Here is a 25,521-nt window from a genome sequence, read left to right on the forward strand (position 1 = left end):
AAAAAGTCTTCAGAAAATCTTATAGTGTGTATCCAGCTTAAGGGGCCAAGCCCAAACCTTGAAAAACAGCCCCACACCATAATCCCCCCTCCACCAAATGATTTGGACCAGTGCACAAAGCAAGGTCCATAAAGACATGGATGAGCGAGTTTGGGGTGGAGGAACTTGACTGGCCTGCACAGAGTCCTGACCTCAACCCGATAGAACACCTTTAGGATGAATTAAAGCAGGGACTTCAAGCCAGGCCTTCTCGTTCAACATCAGTGTCTGACCTCACAAATGCGCTTCGGGAAGAATGGTTAAACATTCCCATAGACACATTCCTAAACCTTTTGGACAGCCTTCCTAGAAGAGTTGAAGCTGTTATAGGTGCAAAAGGTGGGCCAACTCAATATTTAACCCTACGGACTAAAGGCCCGTACACACGTAGCGATTGTCGGCCGTAAATATTCGGCCAACGTCCGATCGGCCGATTGTCGGCTTGTTAGTATGATGCTTCCGACAACCGACTGCGAATTTTCGGCCGAACAGAATCTGGTGTGCAGGCTTTAAAATTTTTGTTGGCCAACACCAGAACGGCCGATTGTTCGCCAGTCAGTACAGAATTCGGCCGACAGACAGCAGATGAGCAAGACTGGGCATGCTCAGAAAAGAAAAAAGACAGGGAAAGTTAACCATCACATGACATCACTTCTGCAGTCGGCTGTTGTTGGCCGACAAAATTCGTGTGCAGTCTTTTGCACTTTTCAACCGACAGGACAGCACCGGACAAAAGAAGGCCGATCGTTCGGCCGACAATCGGTGCGTGTGTACGGGGCTTTAGACTGGGATGCTATTATAGTTCATGTACTTGTAAAGGTAGGTGTTCCAATACTTTTTGACAATATAGTGTATTTTCTCACTACTTCAGATTACTTTTTACATTTTGTGAAGTTTTTGTCTTCTGAGTTTTGACTAGGTAGCAATATTCTGTTGACACTTTGACCAGGTAATAAACCAGGTCTGAAATGCAAAATATCCTCTGTTCAGTGTAATTTAGGTGCATATGGGTTTAAATGGCAATAGAGCAAGCTTCTGCATATCTTTGGAGGTATATTTAAATTGTGGAAGGATTAGCACCCTGTCAGGTTTTTGCTGCTGTTGGGGGCTCCAATAGAGATATGTTTTTACAGCTTCTTTTTCCTGGCGTCAGAACTGGCTTTGCAGCTCGTTTTTTTCAAACGCCCTGTGTGCATGAGGCCTAACTCTCACTTCCTGTTTGGTAAACAATCACTGTGACTGTGACAGTAAGGGCTCTTTCACACAGTCCGCCTCCGTAGGCAGATCCGTGCTGCTCAGTGGGGATCGATCCGCGATCCCCGCTGAGCCGGCGGATGACAGCTCCGTCTCCGCTTGCAGCGCAGAGAAGGAGGTGTCACAGCCCCCGCTGCTCTCTATGGGCAATTGGATGAGAGCGGACCGCCTGTCCGCTCTCATCTGATCCCATCCGATCCGATCCCCAGGACGGATGTAAAATAGGGTTTCCATTCGTCGGGATTTCACGGACAGGATCGGATGCGGATGGCAGCGGGTGTCAGCGGACATGTCTCCGCTGACATCCGCTGCTCCATAGGGCTGAATGGGGCATCCGATCAGCTCCGCCTAAAAAACTGACAGGCGGATCTGTTAGGACCGCCCGTGTGAAAGAGCCCTAAAGCTGGCCATACATGGCTCAGGCCCATTTTCATCCGAAAATTTTGGTTGCCGAAATTTCGGTGAACCACTAGTACATATGTAATATGGGTGGTTGGACATAAGTTGACGTACATCTGCTCATGTCCCCCCACATCTAGTCAGCTCAGCAAAAACCTGGATGCAAACTTTCTCTGCTAGGTCAGGCTAAACTGAATGGACCCCAGTGTGGGTGAATATACAGTAGGTGGGCACACATCCACACCTGGCCACCCATAGGGATACATTGCGATACCTTTTTGATCCATATAATCACAGGTCAAAATCAGTGTGCCAGAGCACCCGTGTGACAGGGGCTTAGGCCCCTGTCACACAGGCAATCCGATCCGATCCTCCTGTCAGTTTTTCAGGTGGACCTGATTGGATGCTCCAACTTGGACCTGATCGGACAACCCGCTGCTATCCGATCCGATCCTATCCATGAAATCTGGACGGATGGAAACTCTATTTTCCATCTGTCTGGAGGATCGGATTGGATCGGATGAGAACGGACAGGCGGGCCGTTCTCATCTGATCTCCCCATAGGGGACAGCGGGGATCTGACAGCTCCCTCTCTGCACACAGAGCGGAGAAGGAGCTGTCATCCGCCTGCTCAGCTGGGATCTGACAGCTCCGTCTCTGCACACAGAGCGGAGAAGGAGCTGTCATCTGGCCTGCTCAGCGGGGATCGGCGGATCAATTCCCCCGCTGAGCACAACGGACACCGTCGGGCGGTGCGCTGTGTGAAAAGGGCCTTAATTGCTGGGTAATCTCTGTAACCAAGAGAGGTGAATACCTGACAGGTGTTCTAATTCTTTCCCAGATACAAACTTGAAGTAAAATGCTGTTACATACCAAACTCAATATTTACTCTGACTTGGAGGCTGCAGATATCAGAGTGCGTTAGGTGCATAAAATAAATCTTTTTAGCCACAAAAAAGAAGAGTGATTACATGCAGTGTCTAATTGGCTTTTACATTACCGGAGTAATTGAATATTTTGTATCAGTCATTGTTTTAAACACTGTGCAGGTGCTAGTTCTTCATCTTGTGATCCTACTTTTTCTGACATTTATTTCTAAAGTATGTCACCAACATGGCTGTTTACATGGAAATGCTATCAGCTTCCACACCCCCTCTTGTTATATACTTCTGGGACGCCATCTCACAATGTCTGCACCAAGAAAGCCCCCCCCCCCTGCACACACACGCCATCACCCCCTCCTAAATTGAGGATTCTAGTTAGTGATTGGCCAGAACAATATAGGGGGGGGTACCAGAAGAACTACAAGGCCAGACTCCCCACCCCCCCAGAGGAAAATGTTCCGTTTTCCCTCCCCCCTGCAAAGGGAAGGGGACAGCGAAAGCTGGAGGAGGTTGTTGTGGAAAGGAAGGGGCTGCAGCCATCATTGAACATGTGTGGGTGTATGAGGCTACAGCAGCTGGGAAATAGGCTGACTCTCACAGATCACATCAGGGATAAATAGATCAGCCTGTACATGTACTGAGCTGTATTAAACTGGAAGGAATACTTTTTTTTTTTTTTTTTTAACACTGGCTTTTATATTGGGTTATATGTTCGGTGAAGGAGATGTGCTGAAATATACTTCCTGTTATAAACTACAACAAAACGTGCCACTTACAGGCTGCTTTCTATCACTTTCCATTTGCAGTGGTGGGACAAAAAAATAGTGAACATATATCTTTTCTGCAATTCCTAATGAATGTGGTCTGATCCTTACCACAGTCACATTTAGCAGTCTTTGACAAACAATCTTAACGTTTTTATTTTTCCATATCTATACTGAAATAATATGAAAGGACCCAGGCATACGGATGTAAATATATTTTAAATAGGTGCCTTCGCTCCTGGAATAATTTAATTGTATAAATAGACGACTAAAAATCAGTATAAATATGGCTGCTGCTGATAAAAGGGAGAAGCCTTTCTGATTAAATTATTTGTGTGTATCAGCGCTGCTTAATAAAGTGCAAATCCTTAACAATAAATATGTGCAAAAAATCTAGTGACTCAAAGTGCTTACAATAAATATGTAAATTAATCTATAAATATATAAAAATATAATAAATAAATATATAAATAAATATCTTGTGACTCAAAAAAGTGCTATAACTCAATGTGAAAATCATAATGTATGTGCATAATGTTCAAATTCCTTATAAACATATAAATCAGATTATGCAATAATCTATTTATGTATTATATTTTTATATATTTATAGATTAATTTACATATTTATTGTAAGCACTTTGAGTCACTAGATTTTTTGCACATATTTACAGCCCATTCACACTGCCGCGACAGGATTTTGTGGGGCGACGCTGTGCACCGCGACCTTGGCGCGACTTGCACGGACTTCATATAATTGAAGTCAATGCAAGTCGCCTCCAGGTTGCCCCAAAGTAGTACAGGACCCTTTTTCTAAGTCGGAGCGACTTGTGTCGCTCCTATTAGAATGGGTCCTGTACTATTCAATGACGAGCGACCGACCGCGACTTGTGAGGCGACCAAGTCGCCTCACAAGTCGCGCTAGTGTGAATGGACCCTTATTTTTAAGGATTTGCACTTTATTGAGCAGCGCTGATACACACAAATAGTTGAATGTAAATACGGTATATACTCAGGGGAATGCACAGCACCGAAAGTGTTGGTGCTTGTACCTCAACCTAAGCAAGAGAATGCCTGATGTCACATGCCTGATGAAGGGGTCCTGTGTGGCTCCGAAACGTTGCAATCTGCTGAAACGATGTGATCGCTTAATAAAGCTTTGGGCTTGTTCTGGAGATCCTTGGTGTTCTGGTGACATTCTCTTGCTCTGATTGGATGCGGTTGCATCCCGTGGTCGCTTAAGCTATTTCTACAGGAACATGTTCGTTGGGAATAGTGAGTTGGAATCAGTCATGTACCTGTTACAGACCATGCCCGTGTCTGCACTGTCCATACTCGACACTCAACCCATAGTGAACTCACTCCTACCTTACCTTTCTCTGCCACTGTACCTGTCACATTGACATGCACATGGCCAGGGAGTTTTGTACTGGGATGGGCAAGGCCTGACAGGGAACTGAGAGAGAGACTAGTTCCCCATCAGGTCCTCTTCACTTTTGATTGACAGCGCACAGGATAATAGCTCCAATAGCGGCTTTGGAGTTCGCCCACTGCCGTGCACTGTCAATCAATAGTAAAGCGGACTAGTTTCAGTTTCCCATCAGGCTCCACCCACCCAGTGACAAGTCATTGTATTACTATAACCTGTATGCTGTTTAAATTTAGCTTTCTGTCGGGGGAATCTCACTACCAACTGGTAAAGAGTGCCAGGAATACAGCACTGTGCAAGAAGCTGTAAAATACTGTATATAACACTGTATATAACAGTACTGATGTAGCAATGTACACCAACTTAGGGTTGGTCTTGGAAATTTATAAGCGTTATAATACAGTGGCGTAGTGTGGGTTGTCAGCACCCGGGGCAAAGCAAGCAATATGCGCCCCCTAACCCGTGGGATTTTAGCACTCGAGTCTCTTCCACTAGATTAGTTAAAGAAACCCTTACCCCCTAAGCACATGTATTGTTTGTTATGAAAATACTGATGTAATTAAAGTAAAATGCATCTAAATACAAGTTTGAATGACCATCGTGCCCCCTTTCAATGCAGAGAGACCAGCGTGCCCCCATTCAATGCAGAGAGACCAGCGTGCCCCCATTCAATGCAGAGAGACCAGCGTGCCCCCATTCAATGCAGAGAGACCAGCGTGCCCCCATTTAATGCAGAGAGACCAGCGTACCCCCATTCAATGCAGAGAGACCAGCGTGCCCCCTTTCAATGCAGTGCCCAGCGTACATGCCCCCATCAATGCAGTGACCAGCGTGCCGTGCCCCCTTCAATGCAGAGAGACTTACCTGCAGCGGCGGCGTCTCCTCGAGTCCTCCCGCCTCCTCCTCGGCCAATAGCATGCGTGCGCCTTTCGGACAATCAGGAAGCGGGTCTCGGACTCGCTTCCTGATTGGCCAGGAGGAGGATCCGTGTGACAATAGCGAATTTTCATTCGCTATTATCACACAATGGGTGGGCTCGGGGCGCACTGCTCTGCGCCCCGGGTCCACCCTTTTTTGAAGCCTATTAAAGCCTCTGGCTCTAATCAGGTGATGCAAAAAAAAACCCACTCTGTGACAGTGCCAGGCTGCTGACTCACTCCCTGCTAAACTGACTGAGCAGTGAGGAGAGGCGGCATAGGCGGGGCTTGGCTTGCAAGGCCACCCCACCCTACACCAATGGACAGGTGAGGCACAGTCCAGCCCCGCCCTGACCCGCCCTTTTCAGCCATAGGGCGGCCGCGCTGGACATCTCCCAGCCTAAAGATGGAGGCAGCCACAGACAGTGTGTGAACTGTGTATGTCAGAGTCAGAGAGAAAGAGTGACACTGCGGATGCTCCCCCCCCCCCCCCAGATGTGTTGTGCCCGGTGCGGCCCCCCCCCCCTGCACCCCCCACGCTACGCCACTGTTATAATATGAGCAGCGCTGGTTTGCTCCCTATAGCCTATACTGCCTAATAAATAATGTCACTTACTAATTCACAACAAATATGTGTTAATACATATCATAAAATAATAAATGTTCAAAAACATACTGTAGCATATGATAATGTTCAAATACATCTCATCTCAAAAAAGTGCTACAGTGCAATTACAGTCTGCAAAAGTTTTATAATGTGCAAAAAACAATCCCAAAGATACAAAGTACTGTAGTGCAATTATCATCTGAATCATTTTCTGAAGAAATGTCCCAAAAGGAAACAAAATAACGCTGTAATCTCCACGCATAAGAAAAAGTCCCAAAATCTTCCAATATGGTGTTGGGTTCAAATAAATATGACTCCACAGAAGTGCTTCTCAAACACTGTGCGATAACCGTTGTAATCTGTCACCACTTTCACTAAATTGAACTCACCAAAAGTACAGGCTGGTCAGGTTATAAACCAAGGCAAACGCCAAACTGCTCCAATATGCAACTGACTTCACTCCAGACTCGGCTTCATTTAATAACATCTCTCCAATATATTATCGCTCAATGTGGAGGATAGAAAGAAGGAAGCTTCCATCATTTAAGATTGTAAACACAGGATTTTATTTAAAACAAGAATCCACTCACATCTATGAGGTGTCCGCCCGACATTAGATTAAAAACACTCAACCACTTAGCCACTCATCTCCGGTCGAATCCCGAACCGTGAGTACGATTTGGTGACGTCAGCGTACTTGCCCCACCCTATGCGTTTCATCATGCAACGTCCTCATGGAGTGTTTTTTTACCCTAGTGTTGGATGGAAGCACCATATTGGAAAATGTTGGGACTTTTTCTTAACAGCGTTATTTTGTCTCCTTTTGGGACATATTTTCAGAAAATTATTGAGAATAATATTTCACTATGGAACTTTCTATCTTTAGGATTGCACATTTTCAATACTTTTACCCAGAAAGACAGACAGACAGACAGTAATTTTAGCACTTTTTTGATATGAGATGTTTGCACATTTGCATATTATGATATGGTATGTTTTTGCTCATTTAATATGTTATGCTATGTATTAACACATATTTGTTGTAAATTGGTAAGTGATAATATTAGGCAATATATAGGGTGCAGACCAGCGCTGCTCATATTTTATTGTTTATCAAAAGTCAGGGTAGCAGCAGTCTATTTTAGGACTCTGTTTTTAGTGGTTCTTGTAGTGTTTTTTGCTTGCCCCCCCCCCCCCCCTCACCACCACCACCAGAACACTCCAATCAGTGCTTTCAGCCAATGGCAAAGAGCACTGATCAGCACCCAAACAGCTTTTGGTTTTTCAGCATGCTCGTCTGACAGAAGCCAGCCAAACAGCTTCTGTCAGACGGGCTGACATACACACGGGCCGAATGATGGACGTTTTTTATAGAACCGGCTGATGCCTTCGGCCCTTGTGTACTAGGCATTAGTTTCTCTAGTCAAAACTATATGTTTACTAGAAAGTTCAACTTTGTTAACAGACCTTTGTTCCAGTAGTGCTTTGAAAAATCAGGTGGTACCCATTGTTGGTGTCAATGGGAGGAATAGTACCTCATATCATTTGGAAGAATAGTGCCCCAAGGGTTGGATGAGGACTAGCAAAGGGCCACAGTTTGGAGACCTGTGGATGGGAGTGAGGATCATTTTATCCAAGGGATAGGCTTTAAAGTAGGACTATAGGCAAAATCTAAAGTAGTAGGGAGGGTTACATCCTCTGGCAGGTTTTTCTTTGTCATTTATGTCCCATTGGGGAGATTTACCTTAACTTCCTGTCCCATAGCCAAAACAGGAAATGAGGCAAAATCCCTTCAAATTAGGGGAATCCCTTGGGACCCCCCAGGTCACCAGCACTAGAGTCCCCATTGGAAGATTTTTCCCTCTAACAATTTTCTGGGGACACCCCAACATTTTTTGGGTTTTCTTTTACTTTCAATGATAATAGAAAACAGGACAATTAGAGAGGGGCGAATCTCCGTAAGTGGGCCACAGACAACAATAACAACCTAATAGGTGTTCTAATCCATCGAAAGTCTATACAAAACTTAAAAAAAAACGTTTTGCATTTAGTTATAATTTAAATTAAGTAGATGAATAGCAAAAAAACATTTGGCAGGCATCCATGCAGAAAATCAGAAAATGTTTTGGACAAACGTTTTTCAAAATTGTAAGTATCCTCTATAGCAGGGATCTCCAAACTTTCCTACCAAAGGGACAGTTTACTGTCCTTCAGGCTTTAGGGCTTGACTGTGAAGTAGAAAATGCCCCAACGTCTGAGAGTAATTCATGCCCTATCATTGGTTTTTAGTGGGAGGAATAGTGTCCCATTAATATCAGTAGGGGGGAATAGTGCCCCATCTTTGGTGTCAATAGGAAAAATTGTGCCACATCATTTGTGTCTGTGGAAGGAATAGTACCCCAAGGGCCAGATAAAGGCAGGCAAAGGGCCACATAAGGCCCCCGGGCCATAATTTGGAGACCCCTGCTCTATAGAAATGACTTTGCTATCAATAATACATAAAGTATAGTCAGAGTACAAATTTATATACAGTGGGTACGGAAAGTATTCAGACCCCCTTAAATTTTTCACTCTTTGTTATATTGCAGCCATTTGCTAATATCATTTAAGTTCATTCTTCTTCCTCATGAATGTACACACAGCACCCCATACTGACAGAAAAACACAGAATTGTTGACATTGTTGCAGATTTATTAAAAAAGAAAAACTGAAATATCACATGGTCCTAAGTATTCAGACCCTTTGCTGTGACACTCATATATTTAACTCAGGTGCTTTCCATTTCTTCTGATCATCCTTGAGATGGTTCTACACCTTCATTTGAGTCCAGCTGTGTTTGATTATACTGATTGGACTTGATTAGGAAAGCCATACACCTGTCTTTATAAGACCTTCCAGATCACAATGCATGTCAGAGCAAATGAGAATCATGAGGTCAAAGGAACTGCCTGAAGAGCTCAGAGACAGAATTGTGGCAAGGCACAGATCTGGCCAAGGTTACAAAAAGATTTCTGCTGCACTTAAGGTTCCTAAGAGCACAGTGGCCTCCATAATCCTCAAATGGAAGACGTTTGGGACGACCAGAACCCTTCCTAGAGCTGGCCGTCCGGCCAAACTGAGCTATCAGGGGAGAAGAGCCTTGGTGAGAGAGGTAAAGAAGAACCCAAAGATCACTGTGGCTGAGCTCCAGAGATGCAGTCAGGAGATGGGAGAAAGTTGTAGAAAGTCAACCATCACTGCAGCCCTCCACCAGTCGGGGCTTTATGGCAGTGTGGCCCGACGGAAGCCTCTCCTCAGTGTAAGACACATGAAAGCCTGCATGGAGTTTGCTAAAAAACACCTGAAGGACTCCAAGATGGTGAGAAATAAGATTCTCTGGTCTGATGAGACCAAAATAGAACTTTTTGGCCTTAATTCTAAGCGGTATGTGTGGAGAAAACCAGGCACTGCTCATCACCTGTCCAATACAGTCCCAACAGTGAAGCATGGTGGTGGCAGCATCATGCTGTGGGGGTGTTTTTCAGCTGCAGGGACAGGACGACTGGTTGCAATCGAGGGAAAGATGAATGCGGCCAAGTACAGGGATATCCTGGACAAAAACCTTCTCCAGAGTGCTCTGGACCTCAGACTGGGCCGAAGGTTTACCTTCCAACAAGACAATGACCCTAAGCACACAGCTAAAATAACGAAGGATTGGCTTCACAACAACTCCGTGACTGTTCTTGAATGGCCCAGCCAGAGCCCTGACTTAAACCCAATTGAGCATCTCTGGAGAGACCTAAAAATGGCTGTCCACCAACGTTTACCATCCAACCTGACATAACTGGAGAGGATCTGCAAGGAGGAATGGCAGAGGATCCCCAAATCCAGGTGTGAAAGACTTGTTGCATCTTTCCCAAAAAGACTCCTGGCTGTATTAGATCAAAAGGGGGCATCTACTAAATACTGAGCAAAGGGTCTGAATACTTAGGACCATGTGATATTTCAGTTTTTCTTTTTTAATAAATCTGCAACAATGTCAACAATTCTGTGTTTTTCTGTCAGTATGGTGTGCTATGTGTACATTCATGAGGAAGAAGAATGAACCTAAATGATTTTAGCAAATGGCTGCAATATAACAAAGAGTGAAAAATTTAAGGGGGTCTGAATACTTTCCATACCCACTGTATGTGAAAATCTACTACAAAATCATAAAAGGGGTATTCCTTTATAGTATTTACTTTTAATTATATTTACTTACAAGGTTTATGAATGTAGTACAGCCAATATTCGCTAAAAACCCTCTACCTATAGTGTTAGTGACTATCACGTAGTTCCTCCCACAGCCACATAGATATATTAGATGCACAGTGGTGGGATCAGACAAATGTATTGGCCCATCTAATTATATGCTGGCTGATTGATCTAAAGAAAATCGACTGTTGGCTTGGGTTTGATTAGATAAGGCTGATATCAAAAGTGTCACAACAGGAAGTTTTGGCAGTCAGATCTCTTATATCAGATCAGTAGAAAAGGAGTGCCTGTATAAATCCATGCAAATAAAAATTAGAGGTGCGTCAAATGGAAGTTTTGGTGCTCAAAACCAAAACCCGAAAATTACAGTTTTTAAAAAAATATATATATTTTTTTATATATAATTGGATTATATTCGACTTTTTAATAAATATATAGAATTTAAATGAATATACATTTTTGGCACCTTTGGTGCAAGAAAAGCTCAAGCTCAAGAAAAGTGACTCCCTTTAAATTCTATGTATGTCTTCACACTAGTCAGTTGCACTTGGGTTGTGCTGTTAAAAATCCTGCTTGCTGCATTTTTGGTCACCTCCTCCACTTCTCCATTGAAATGTATTGAAAACGCAGCAAGAACGCATCAATAACGCACCCGTGTTACGTTTTTCATGAGGTTTTCGAGTCACATGGCCTATGAAAACAAACTATAAGCACAGAAAAATTATGGTATAATCACGGTGAAATCACTGCAAAATCAGGTGTGTTTTCGGTGCCATTATCGGCAACTGTTTTCTCTTATTAGAAAAATGCCGATACCACCATTTTCTGCTATGCATCTCTAAAAATAACATGTGAATAGCATACCAGGTAATATACAAAAAATCCATCATAAATAAAATATAGTTCAGAAATCATTTATAAGCCCATGATTAGGCACCCAAGATCCAAATGAAGATCTTCCCACCTGTCCTAAAATGGAAATGAAGAACACCCAGTGATTAATCCCATAGGAGAGCAGCTCACTGTCAAAATCGACCCCCAAGACTAATTGAAGGTCTGAAAGCCCTTTTGGTATAATCCACTCTGAACTGCTGTCCTCATATATGAATCCGGATCTAAGACAGATACCTCAAGAAGGAAATTCCATATGCTTAAAAAAAGAGAGTGACGTACCTCTTAAAAACATGTTATTAAGAAATAAAGTTTTACCGTCACATAGGAAGAAAAAGTGTCAGCATGCCATAAAACCCACAAAACACTACAGACTCTGGTGCCACTAACCAGGCACTCCCATAGCTCAAAAACACCCAAGCGTGATGACGACTCACCCTACATGTACGAGTTTCATCTGAATAACTTCCTCAGGGGCTCAAGTCGTTCTGACGAAACTCATGTGTAGGGCGGGTTCCAAGTGTTGTCATCACACTTTGATATTTTAGAATTATAGGAGTGCCTGGTTGGTGGTGCCAGAGTGAATCCATAGCATTCTGTGGGATTTATAACATGCTAACACTTTTTCTGCCTATGTGAATGTAATCTTTCATCAGTGCACATCAGTGAAGGAGAAAAATTACCTGTTTGCAATATTTTAAAACAAACTGAAAATGTTTTTTTTTTTTTTTTCAAAATATTTTGTTTTTTTTTTTCATTTGTTTAGCAAAGAATAAAAAACCCAGTGATGATTAAATACCACCAAAATAAAGCACTATTTCTGTGAAAAAATGATACAAAAATGTCATATGGGTACAGAGTTGCATTACCGCGCATTTGACATTCAAAGTGTGACAGCGCTGAAAGCTGAAAATTTGGCCTGGTCAGGAAGTTGGTAAAATTGCCCAGTAGGCACATGGTTAATTATTAGACCCCGTTCACACTGGGGCGACCCGACTTGCTGGGGCGACCTGTGAAGTCGCGGTGCGCAGCTCGCACCGCGATCTCGGAGCGGCCGGCACGGACTTCATATCATTGAAGTCAATGCAGGTCGCCCCAAAGAAGCTCCGGGCCCTTTTTCTAAGTCGGAGCGACGGGTCCTGTGCTAATCTATGGCAGGCGACCCACCACGACTTGTCAGGCGACCAGGTCGCCTGACAGGTCGCCCCAGTGTGAACGGGGTCTTAGTTTTTTTCATTGCTGTTGTTTGTTTGTTTTGTTTTTTTTGCCTGTTATTTAGGTGCAGTACATTCATTTTTTTTATAGATCTGTTATATATTTTATATCTATGATATTTATATATCTTAGTGGAGCACTAATTAAAAACCTGCCACAAACTTGGCCAACTAAATGTGATGGAAAAATACTTAAGCAGAGGTTACTTAAGTGCAAACCGCACGTCAAAACAAGAATGCATCCTGAGATACAGCACACTGAAATTACAGGCAAAATTACCCTTTGAGACTCTCTACTGGCTGGTGAGATCACCTTTCACTATAAAGGACCAATAGGGTGGCCAGGATAGCAGTATGGGTTGGGGCCTCTGCTCATGCATTTTTTTTTTTTATCATAGGCTTAGTTTGAATTACCCAGGTTTACTTAAATAGGTGTGCAATGCTATGTAAGGAAAATTCAGAAGACATTCTCTATGTATAATTCATAGAAAACGCATTTTAAAAGGTAAATCCACCTCAGATTGGCAAGGGACAATCACAGCGCTAAATAAAATTACCAATAGTTTTTGCAACAACAGTAGTGATATCCCACCCCTAAAATCTCAAACTTTTCTTTCTTGGCATTAGGCTGAGCACTGTGGTCACATCTGGCCTCATTGGATCTTCTGCAACGACAAATAAAGAATAACTTCCCATTGACTGTTAGAGTTAGTAGATGCTGTTCACTAAGACTGATGAGTTGTTTTTTTTATTAGTATGTATAAAGATGTTTGTGTCCCATTTTAAAAAAAGGGGTCCCTGAATGCATATGGCCCTAAAGGTGAGTTCTCCTCGGAACACCGTCCAGCCACGTACAGTCCCTTTGTTTTTAAGCTTGTCATTGATTTTGACAGGCTGCTGGCAGCTGGTGGCACGCTTCACCTGTGCCTTCCTTGTGCCAAAAAAATCAGGATTTTATGCTTCAGCGGTACAATTTGGTTCTAACCCCTCCCTACCCTATCCAAAACGTAAAAAAAAAAAAAAAAAACAATGGGCTTAGATACACTTTCAGTGCCGGTTTACATTTCTGCGATGCGGGAACACTGCGAATATACAGCGTATTCCTGCATCGCATCCGCACCCCTGGCAGTTCACACTGCCATATGCGATACTCTGGGGGTGTCAATTAAAAGTTAACGACACCCCCAGATCAGATCGCATATCGCAGTGCGATCTGAAAGTTCGCACAGAATCGGATCGCACTAGTGTGAACCACCATGCGATCCGATTCTGCTGCGGACCAAAAAAAGGGTCCTGTGCGTCTTTTAGTGCGATTGCGAACAAACTGTATGGCTGAATTTGCACCGCACAGAGATCGCATGTAATTTTAGGAGCAGTGCGCTCGGAATTACATGCAATCTCTGTGATCGTACAAATGTGAACTGGCACTAACTCTGTTCAGTATTTTTTTGCATTATAACTGTCTCCAAAATTGTTTAAAATACTGTAAATATGCTTATTTTTACACAAACTATCACTACTTAATTCAATAGATATTTGATCAAAGCTCACCATCCTAAAGCTGTATTTTGTGAATTGACTTTTTCTATATATCATTTTTCTTTATGGCGATTCAAAGCACTTTATCTGCTGTTGGAGGCAGATACTGAGGCAGCCATCTTGGACAAATTCAGTAGATTATCATGCTAGGGCATATATATATATATATATATATATATATATATATATATATATATATATTATATTAATTGGCTCCTGTCTAGAAAAAAAAAATATATATATATATATATATATATTTATATTTTATTTTTTTTTTTTTCTAGACAGGAGCCAATTAATTTACCAGCATGTGTTTGGAGTGTGGGGGAAACTAGAGGAAACCCATACAAGCACAGGGAGGACATGCAAACTCCATGCAGATAGCATCTTGGCCATGGTGATTTATGGTTTTGTGAATCAAAATGTATAAGGACGAAGAAATGCATTGGTTGAAATTAATGGAATAGTTCTTGCTCGTTTCCTTTTTGATGATCTTTGCTTTTATTTTTCTTTACAGGCCAGACCACCTTAATGGACACATTAAACAGGTTCACACATCCGAGAGGCCGCACAAGTGTGAGGTATGGCATTGGGGATGGGGGACTGTGGCTTACAGTCCTGTGAAAGTGATTGAATGTCAACATTTCCCTTGTGCGACTTAAAGCACCAGTCCCACTTTACAGGCACTGTTTCTGCAGTATATTATAATAATTGTCCATTTCTTGCATCTACAAGTCCAGGTAAAGGGTAATAAAATTTACATTTTGACAATTTTCATTTTTTAAATACTTTCACTGCCTTTATTTCCTAACTAGACTGATCTGCTGTGCAGAATTTGATATCGTTTTGACAAGTCACATTTTCCTAATAAAAGGGCCCACAAAAAATGATTTTACACCCATTTTTCTCCAAACTAGAAATCTGCAGAAGGATTTGCCAGCCAAGTACACAGTGATCAGGAGAGAGGAGGAGGAGGAGGACAGGTAATGCAAAATAAAAATGAAACACAACCTGAATATACTTTCTGGAGCTAAGAAGCGGGACTGGTGATTTAATTGGGCCTAAAAAGTGTATGGCATTTTTCAGACGTTTCGTCTGTGTGCATGTATCATCTAGTATGTATGTGAGCAAGTCTTTGCATTATTGTTAGCTGCTATAGGTGGAACTGGTGAAAAGAGTCAGACTCTGAGGGGGTTTGGGTGTTCCTGCCCTCCATAGTGTGCTCCGTTCCCTTCTCTTGTATCCAGCAGGTAAAGCGGGAACCCCTCATAATGGCCACAGCAGGTGGTCAGAAACTCAGATGCAGATACCAATAGAGTGCCTAAAAGATATAGGATGGTTTTACTTTCCAGCATGTAGCAAAAACTGAAATAGAATTTTTGGGCAAACTTACCATATAATGTATATCAAGTGAAAATCCCCTTCATAATTAGCATGCTAGTTCACAGGTAAGTGCTGCAGCTCAGCGCTTTTTAAGATAATGGGCATGTAAAATTTTGTGGGTTAGTGGGCATTAAGCAGGCCGATTGAAATGACTGTGAGAGCCCATTCACACTAGCGCGACTTGTGAGGCAACTTGTGTTGCCCCAGGTAGCTTGACATAACAAAAGCAATGTTAATCAATCAGTGCCGTCTTAATTGGCACTACTGAAGTTGCTCCGATTTCAGAAAAGGGTCCTGTACTACTTTGAGGCGACCTGTGATCCGACTGTCCCATATACTTCAATGGGAGTCGCCTCCTTATCTTAATTGACATGACTTGTTATCAGACTTTCCAGGAAGAAGAAAGAGATTAGCCAGGCATTCCCCACAGACAAAGTCGCCTGTCTCTTCAAAGTAGTGCACAAGTCTCTTCCAAGTCTCTAAACAAGTCTCTTCAAGTCACGGGGCGACTTTCTGGTAGTGGTAGTGTGAACCGGCTCTTAATCCATAAAATTGCATGTATTATTTTGCTTCTGTGTGTTGTTGAGATGTTTGCATGATGGGACATCACTGTTCTTCAATGCCCCTTAACCACTTTACCACCAGAGGATTTTGCTGTCTTACGTCCAGGCCACTTTTTGCGATTCGGCACTGTGCGACTTTAACTGACAATTGCGCGGTCATGCGACGCCGTACCCAAACAACAGCGCTTTCTTTTGGTGGTATTTGATCACCTGTGCGATTTTTACTTTTTGCGCTATAAACAAAAAAAGAGCGTAAATTTTGAAAAAATAACAATATTTTTCACATTTTTTTATATGAAATTCCCCCCAAAAAAATGTAAAAATCTACATTTTTTAAAATTTTTGGCCAATTTGTTTTCTGCTACCTATGTTTGGTAAAAAAAAAATCACAATAAGCGTATTTTGATTTGTTTGCGCAAAAGTTATTGCGTTTACTAACTAAGGGAAAGATTTCTGTAATTTTTGGTGTTTTTTTTTTTTTTTAACGAGTAATGGCGGCGATCTGCGATTTTTTTTTTTTTTTTGCGGGACTGCGACATTGCGGTGGACCCATCGGACCCTTGACTGACATTTTTGCAACTTTTGGGGGTACCAGTGACATTACTACAGTAATCAGTGCTATAAATATGCACTGTTACTGTAAAAATTACACTGGCAGGGAAGAGGGGTTAATTTTATTGGAGAGGGAGGGGTTAATGTATGCCTGGTGCTTACTAACGTGTGTGGGGGGAGGTGACTGAGTGACACAGGGACAGATTGCAGGTTCAGCTATACTGAACCCTGCAGTCTGTCACTGTCTGTCACTTAGGAGATCCGCCCGCTTTGTTTACACAAGCGGGTGGATCTCCAAACTCGATTCCCCGACGATCGGAGAAGAGCGGCGGTGATCACCGCCGCTCCTCCCCTGGCCCAACTCCCGCTGTGACTGAATACAGCGGGAGCGAGCCTCCGGCAGCGCGCGTGCGCCGCCCACCAGGGGAGGAGTCCAGCGACATAGGTCTACGTCGCTGGACGGGAACGAGACACTTTGCCGCAGTAGAGCTCCAGTGAGCGGTCGGCAAGTGGTTAAATGGTCTTCAGTGCAAGTCTGTAGATAAAGCCTTACCTGAGTTTATGTTGTAGTATCTCTATAAGACGGGTTAACCACTCTGTGGTACATGGTAGTGCAGTGCGTTCCTGGAAAAGAGTTGAACTTTATCTGCTCTGGGATGCGTTAGCAGACGATTCACAATGAATGGGCTGCCTTAAAGCAGTCCATGTAAATGTGTAGCGTAGTGCTTGTTAATGAGCGTACCACACTACACGGATGGGAATCAGGCCTTAAAAATCATTTAATGTACCATTCCTTAAACATTCATTGCAGGTGTATTTTTCTAGAGCATGTGTTTTAAATGAATAAATGATTCACCTGCAGTGAATTTTTGGTAAATTTCACAGGCTTGGCTTTATAAATAGGTTTCATAGTGCCCACACACTTTCGTTTTTAAATGATTTAAAAAAAAAATTGTAATTTAGTTTTTGTGAGATTGGGTTGAGTACCATTATTGACAAGGTTGCAGGAAGTGTAGTGTAATCAAGTGTTTTTTTTTCCAACACGTTAATGATACATATATTTTTTGATCATCATATTTTAGATGCTAATTAGCATTGAAATGGAAAACTTAAAGTGATACTAAACCCACAACAGTAAAATCAGTGTGTATATGCAGTAAAGCATGCTTGTTATACTCTGTGAAACCTAAGGGGTTAATCCTCTGCATTGGCTAAAAAAGGCTGTTTGATCCTGTCTTCCAAGATCCTCCCCTTCCACATTCCCCAAACCATCTTCTTATAGGACAGAGCCTTGGGAGCAAGCAGCACGTGCTCAGATTGGTGTGTATTGCTTGATATTTTTTTTTTTTTTCTTGGGAGAGTCCATGTGATCAGCACAGGTCCAATTAGCACTGTCCAGACAGGGGGTCAGGGGTCTTGCAGCCTCATAGCACAATCAGGGGAGAATGAAAACTCCTTCAAGCTTTAACCAGACACTGATAGAAGTCAAAAGACTGCTCTAAAATTGAATTTCCATGTTTTGTGTACTGTGGGAGACCAGATAGTGAATGCAGGATCCTGGGTTTAGTAACACTTTAACAAGACTAAACAATATATTGCTAGCATTAGGGTGACATTAGGGCAGAGAAACAGCCGTCCATCCTATATCATGTCTCAGGAGCACTGGTAGCCAATTTAACTAAGTCGTGACAGAGGAGCCTGCATGTTAATGCCAGTCTAGGATTGGCACTTTAATGCAAAGATTTCCCAGCACATGGGAATGGTGAAGGCACTCATTGTCATATTGTAACAATGTTATATATGGCCTGATCATTGCAAGACATGCTTAAATCAACAACATCACTTGAAAATACTACCCTAAATTAGCTAATCTCCGCAGTCAAAGTAAACTTGGTCTTATAATTGATCAGTCTGGCTAGGTGGATCACAGGAAAGGTAAGTGCATACTTCTTAGTGTCTGCACAGTAAAGTAAACCTGTAATCATGACTTTTTTTTCTTTATTTTTTCCTGGTGACCCATACAAGCTAGAATTGGCTTTGTTTGGGTCTCCCTTATGGTAACCCGGAATCGATGACATCACTTCCCGTTTACTGGGATGTCAACAGCGCCATTTTTTGATCTTGGCGTTTGGAATGTTTTCAAGTGCAAAGTCTAATTAACCCCAGATCCCGCTATAAAGTGTACCTGTCACATGTCTATTGCTGTCACAAGGATGTCACAACAGTGTAAAAAAAAAAAAAAAGACTATTTAAAAAGTGCCCCCGTTCCAGCCCCCCCCCCCCCCCGTGCTAGTGCACAAGGACAAACTCATGCGTCGGTCCCACACACATGCAAACAGCGATCATCCTATACTTGTGAGGAACGAGGGATCGATCATGGGCAGAAATTCTAGCACTAGACCTCCTCTGTAAATCTAAAGTTGTAACCTGTAAAGGCTTTAAGGGTACACTTGCTTCGGCTTCAACACACATTAAAGCGCCTACCACTTCAATATACTTTTTTAAAATTGTTTTTGATGCTTCGATGGTGCTTTGATGAAGCTTCAGTGGTGCTTCGAAGATGCTTCAGTGTTGCTTCGCTGATACTTTGGTGGTGATTCAAGTGAACTTTTTCACAGACTTCTGTGGAGGCTTTGAAGACACTTTGAAGCACCACTAAAGAGACATGAGCTATAATTTTTGAAGTGAAGCAAAGCCAAATCGAGGTGTGAACAGGACTGTAAGCTAACCATTTTATTTAGCAATAGGGGCTTTGACTGCTGTTTAGAGAGCTTTAACAAAGCGTGTTTAAAGCCTTATTTTAAAGCAAGTATAAACTAGCTCTTAGGGCTCATTTACACTTGCTTTGGCTTCAACCCACATTAAAGCGCCTACTGCTTCAACCTGCTTTTTTTATGTGTTTTTGGTGCTTCAGGGGTGCTTCAATGATGCTTCAGTGGTGCTTTGATGATGCTTCAGTGGTGCTTCAGTGGTGCATCGATGATGCTTCAAGCGAGCTTTTAAGATGCTTTGAAGTACCACTAACGTGACATAGGGTATAATTTTTGAAGCAAAGCAAACAAAAGCAAGGTGTAAACAGAATTGTAAGCTAATGTTTTATTTAGTGACAGGGGCTTTGACTGGCATTCAGAGAGCTTTAACAAAGCGTGTCTGAAGCCTTGTTTTGAAGCAAGTGTAAACTAGCTCTTAAAGTGTCGTCTGTGGATAGTAAAATCTACGTTGTTTGTTACTGTTGAGCAGGCATGTGCAAGATTGACATGTTTGGCATCTATTTACTCGGAGTGACATTATTTACTTGGAGTGACATTACAAAAAAATTAGGTTATGTATTGTGTTTTTTTTGCATTAAAATTTTAAAAGTGTATTTTTTCCCCAAATTTTTTTTTTGAAAAAACACTGCACAAATATTGTGTGACATAAAAATTGCAAACTCACCAATTTAAAAATCAGACATGAAAGCCTGCGCATGATCAGAAGCAATAAACAACAAAAAAGATGGTTTGCCGTACGAGAATTTTTATACATTATTTCCTTCCTTGACAACGAGGAAAATCCGCCCAATTTTCTTATAGTGTGTACCCCCTTTAAGGTTTACATACACATACAATTTGTGGGCAAAGGACTTTAACTCTTTTGTACACAAAGACAAATGCAAGGGATGCTGAAAGCAATTTTACTTTAATTTTCTTTACTGTGCTGTGTTTTTCCAACCAGTTTTTAAGATAATATCTTTATCTCTGCTTTCAGACATGTAACGCTTCCTTCGCCACACGTGATCGTCTGCGCTCACACTTGGCATGTCATGAGGATAAGGTACCATGTCAGGTGTGTGGCAAATACCTGCGGGCAGCTTATATGGCAGACCATTTGAAGAAGCACAGTGAAGGTCCTAGCAACTTCTGTACCATTTGTAATCGAGGTAACTACCAAGTAGGAAGAACTATTAGTATATGCAATTATGCCAGAGAAGGGAAATATTTTGTATAATGAAGGCGCCACAATGGCCTTGTCTGCTGTAATAATATTTTTGTACAATGACAAATGAAGATAATGCAGTTACAAAGCAAGACAGGATGAGTGCATTTGTGTGGGTGGGAATGGCTGTTATAAGGCTTGAAATTAGGATTCTAGTTTGGAAGAGAATCCCTACTATATTACAGTACTAAATATCGAGTTTTATGTCATCATAGAAAACAGTGCTTCCCAAAGCAAGAAGCAGGGACATAAACATTTACACACACATTTTATATGATCAAAACCCTTCCTAATTGCAAATGTGACCTCAAGCAGCAAATAACGGAAAATTTATATCAAATACTTACCGTAATTTTCCTTTCCTGATGGACTCCATGGCAGCATACGTATCGGGTTTGGCCCCGCCTCCAAACCTACCCATAGGACCTCACTCCCATAAATCTTTGCTCCTGTTCAGCACACGTGTTCTGTAACTATCCTCCACAGAAATCCGGGAGGGGACTCCTGCTGCCATGGAGTCCATCAGGAAAGGAAAATTACGGTAAGTATTTGATATAAATTTTCCGTTTTCCTGACAGACTCCATGGCAGCATACGTATCGGGAAATAACTCGCCGTACACACAGGGTGGGCAGGTGCTGAACAGAAAAGTTTTAATGCATTTTGTCAAACAGACAGGACTTGCAAACCAAAATTCACAGAAGAAAGAGCCGCTGGCTCAACACAGTAATGGGATAAGAAAGTGTTAATAGAGGACCACGATGCTGCTCTGCAAATGACTTCAGGAGCCACATGTCTGGATACTGCCCAGGAGGTAGAGATGCTCCGCGTCGAATGAGCTGTAACTACTGCTGGAGGGGTCAAGCCCTTAGCCCTATAAGCCCACTGGATGGTCTGGATGATCCAAGAGGAAATGGATCTCGTCGAGGCTCTTGAACCTTTGTTTTTTCCATAAAAGGTAACGAAAAGATGTTCTGATTTTCTGAAAGAGGAAGTGGCATTTAAATATCTCTTAATACACTCTCCAACATCCAGCGGATGAACCGAAGATTCTTCCTCTTCCTGTCTAAAGGTTGGTAATACTGTTTCTATGTTTTCATGGAAGACAGAGGTCCTTTTTGGTCTCGCATCCAACATGGGGATGAGCACCACTCTGTCAGGAAAAAAGGTTAAGAAAGGCTCTTGTGTCCCAAAGGACCCAATTTCCGACACTCTTTTTGCTGAGGTTATAGCCACCAGAAACACTGTTATCAGTGTAAGCTCTCTTATGGTCAAAGAATCAAACATGTCTTGAATTTGACTCGCCAGGAAATCCAGAACTAGTGGCAGATCCCACTTGGGAAACCTGGGTTTTCTCTGAGGTCTGATTCTTACTGCCCCTTGGAAGAACTGACGAATTAGGGCATGAGTGGCCCAGGAGATCCCTGTAAAAGCAGAAATAGCCGAGACCTGGACTCTGAGCGAACTCACTGATAGAGGCAAATCCAGTCCTGATTGGAGAAAGCTCAATACATCCTGGATCTTAATTGAAGATTGAGGATCAGGCCTTGTATTCAGTTGTGCAGAAAATTTTTCCCAGATTCTCTGATACACCCTGTTCGTTGAGCTTCTTCTAGCACTAAGTAGTGTCGAGATTGCCGTTTCTGGACAGCCTAAAGCCTGTAACCTCCTCCTCTCAACATCCAGACCTTGAGATGTAAACGGTCTGGGCATGGATGGAGTACAGACCCCTGGGACAACAGGTCCGGTCTGAAGGGTAGCGGGATTGGATCTTGGACACTGAGTAGCGTCAGAAGGGGAAACCATGGCCTGTTCGGCCAGAAGGGAATCACCGCCACTACCTCCACTGGCTCCGACCTGAGTCTCCGAAGGAACTGCAACACAATCGGAATTGGTGGGAAGGCGTATGCCCTGTGGAATCTCCACTGATCCGAGAGTGCATCTATCCCTGATGCTTGTGGATCTCTGAATCTTGAGTAGTACTTCGGCAGTTTGTGATTGCAGGGGGAGGCGAAGAGATCTGCCTCTGGAGAAAACCCCAATGTTAGGATCCAGTCGAACGTTTCCTTGTGAAGGGACCACTCGTTGTTGTCCAGATCCACTCTGGACAAGAAGTCTGCTTTGACATTCTGGACTCCTGGAACATAAACCGCTGAAAGATTCGAGAGATTTTTCTGTGCCCAGGACATAATCGGCTCCACTTCCCTCAATAGGGACCAGCTGCGTGTACCCCCTTGTTTCCTGATGTATGCCACTGCTGAGGTGTTGTCCAGGCGCAGCATGACAGGTTGGTCTTTTGTCAGGTGAGCAAATGCTCGAAGAGCTTGGAATGCTGCTCGGAGTTCTAGTATGTTGGATACTATTCCTCGAGTGGAAAACTCCCACCTGCCCTGTGCCACCTCCGACAGACAGTGGGCACCCCAGCCTATGTTGCTGGCGTCCGAGGTAACCACTACCCACGGAGCTGGTTTCAGAGAGTGGCAGTTCAGCAGGTGGTCTCTGCATAGCCACCAAGGAAGACTCGCTCTCATTGAAGGGGTTAGGAAGATGCGTTGATCCAGATGCCACGTATCCCATTGCTGAAGGAATCCCTTCTGAAAGGGTCTCATCCTCCACAGGGCCCACTTCACCATGGGGACTACTGCGACCATAGTCCCGATCACCTTCAGACATTGACGTGCCTGAAGATGAGAGGATGAGAGGGCAAAGCGAATCCTGTCTCGGAGAGTCCCTATCTTTTCCTCTGGAAGAGAGATAGTCGCCTTCTCTGTGTCGAACAGAGCGCCCAAATAGATCAGGGACTGAGTTGGAATCAGGTGACTCTTCTCCTTGTTGAGTAACCAACCAAACTTCTGGAGAGTGGACACGACCTGCTCCAGATGAACTAATAGTTGGTCTCTGTCTTGGGACAACAGGAGTAGATCGTCCAAATAGTGGTGAAGACGGATACCTTTCAATCTCAGTAGGGCTACCACGGCCAATAAGATTTTTGAAAAGGTCCGTGGAGATGTTGAGAGCCCGAATGGGAGACAGATAAACTGAAGATGTAATCCTCCCACTTCGAACCGGAGAAACCTTTGAAAATCTTCGTCCACAGGGACATGAAAGTAGGCGTCTTTCAAGTCGATGGACACCATCCAATCTGCCGGCTGGACTGACTGCTGTATGGACAACAGGGTCTCCATTTTGAACCTTTCTTTTTTTATGAATTTGTTCAAGAAGGTCAAATCTATTACTGGTCTCCATGATCCGTTCTTCTTTTGGACCAGAAAGAGCGGAGAATATATTCCTTGGCCTCGCTCTGACTCTGGAACGGAGATGACAGCCCCTTGAGCAATGAGAGCTTCGACGTAAGAAAACAAAATCTGACGCCTTTCTTCTAGACATGGTATGGCAGTAGGCAGGAACCTTGAGCCTGGCCTCTCCTTGAAGACCCACTTGTGGCCTGAAGACACCGTCCTGACGGCCCAGGGGTCCTGAATCGAAGCCGCCCAGACATGTCGGAAGGAGCGTAGACGTGCACCCACCCGACATGTCTGAGCGGGCCCACCTTCAAAAGGACTTAGTGGGCTCGCGGTCCCCAGAGGAGACATTCTTTGTCGTCTTCCTGGAAGACTGTCTGGATCTCCAGTTCCGGTTGAACTCCCGACCAGGTCTATAAGAACGAGCTTCCCTGGCCCGGTCAGGCACAAATTTTCTGGTAGGCTGTCCTTTCTTGACGTTGAACTGGCGCCGATCCTGGGGAAGAAACCCAGACTTACCGCCTGTAGCCCGGGCTATGGCCTCGTCCAGTTTATTCCCGAAAAGGGAGGACCCCTCAAAGGGAATACGGCACCAAACTTGCTTTGATGCCGGATCCGCCACCCAAGGGCGGAGCCAAAGAGCTCTCTTAGCTGTGACCGAGGACAGCATAACTCTTGCCAATAGACGGATCAAGTCTATGGAAGCCTCCCCAAGGAACGACGCGCCCAGCCTAAGCTCCTGGATTGGAGCGCTTCTGGCCACCTCCTCCGAAACCGATCTGACCGATTCGTCTACCACATCAGCCCAAGACTCCATGGCCTTGGATAGAGCAGCCAAAGCCAGGACTGGCTTACAGGCCATACCTGCTGTAAGGTAGATTCTCTTCAAATCAGAGTCCATCCTTCGGTCCAACGGGTCTTTAAATGAGACCGTATCCTCTAAGGGAAGGGTCACGTGCTTGACCAGTCTCATGACTGCTGCGTCAACTAGGGGAGGGGACTCAAGATGTTTCACATCATCCTCTTTGAAGGGGTAAAGTTTAGCCATCTTGGATACTAAGGAATTCTTTCGTTCCACCTTTTTCCACTCCTCCAAGATGATTTCACCCAACTCTCCCAGGAAGGGAAAATTAACACGCTCCTTATTGAGCTGTTTGAAGTACTTCTTCTGCTTGGGAGGGGGAACAGCTGACTCTTCCCAATTTAAGGTCTCTCTGACCGCTTTAACCAGGGAAGGCACCAAGGTATATTCAAAACCCAAGCAGGGATCCTCATCTTCAGAGTCGCTACCTGACAAGAGCATCGACTGATGGCTTGTGTGGGCTGACTCGAAATCTTCCTGTACCTGTAGTGCTACAGGGGAGGGGCTTGGGGAAGCCGTTGCAGTGTCTTGAGAACGACTGACACCCAACTCTGCCAAAGAGTCCTTAACCACTCTCTTGACCAAAGCCTCAATGCGCTGATCGGAAGTATCCCTTTCTCCCGCAGCCTGGGAGAAACATCTATCACAGAAAAGCTTCCTCTCCGGGACACTAGCGCCACAGCCTCTGCAACCTGCTTTGTCAGGTCTCCGTGCGTGGCTGGCTGAAGTAGATGATTTTTGATGATGTGAGCCCGAACGGGACTTTCCTGTAGAGT

The 25,521-nt window shown here is 43.6% G+C and overlaps 1 protein-coding gene across 5 annotated transcripts in view; it reads left to right on the top strand.

The window, feature by feature from the left end:
* PATZ1 (POZ/BTB and AT hook containing zinc finger 1) overlaps positions 1-25,521 on the top strand; it is a 55,286-nt gene that overhangs the window by 7,581 nt on the left and 22,184 nt on the right. For 3 of the 5 annotated variants that reach the window (XM_082254741.1, XM_082254739.1, XM_082254738.1), the window contains exons 3-5: positions 14,687-14,750; positions 15,087-15,152; positions 20,415-20,586. In XM_082254741.1, coding sequence (XP_082110867.1) covers positions 14,687-14,750; positions 15,087-15,152; positions 20,415-20,586 — 302 coding nt within the window. The remainder of the gene's footprint in view (positions 1-14,686; positions 14,751-15,086; positions 15,153-20,414; positions 20,587-25,521) is intronic. The other 2 variants (XM_082254742.1, XM_082254740.1) reach the window with 1 other exon arrangement.

Source organism: Pelophylax lessonae (assembly GCF_965119305.1).
Source record: "Pelophylax lessonae genome assembly, chromosome: 1".
Classification (NCBI taxonomy): Eukaryota; Metazoa; Chordata; class Amphibia; order Anura; family Ranidae; genus Pelophylax; species Pelophylax lessonae.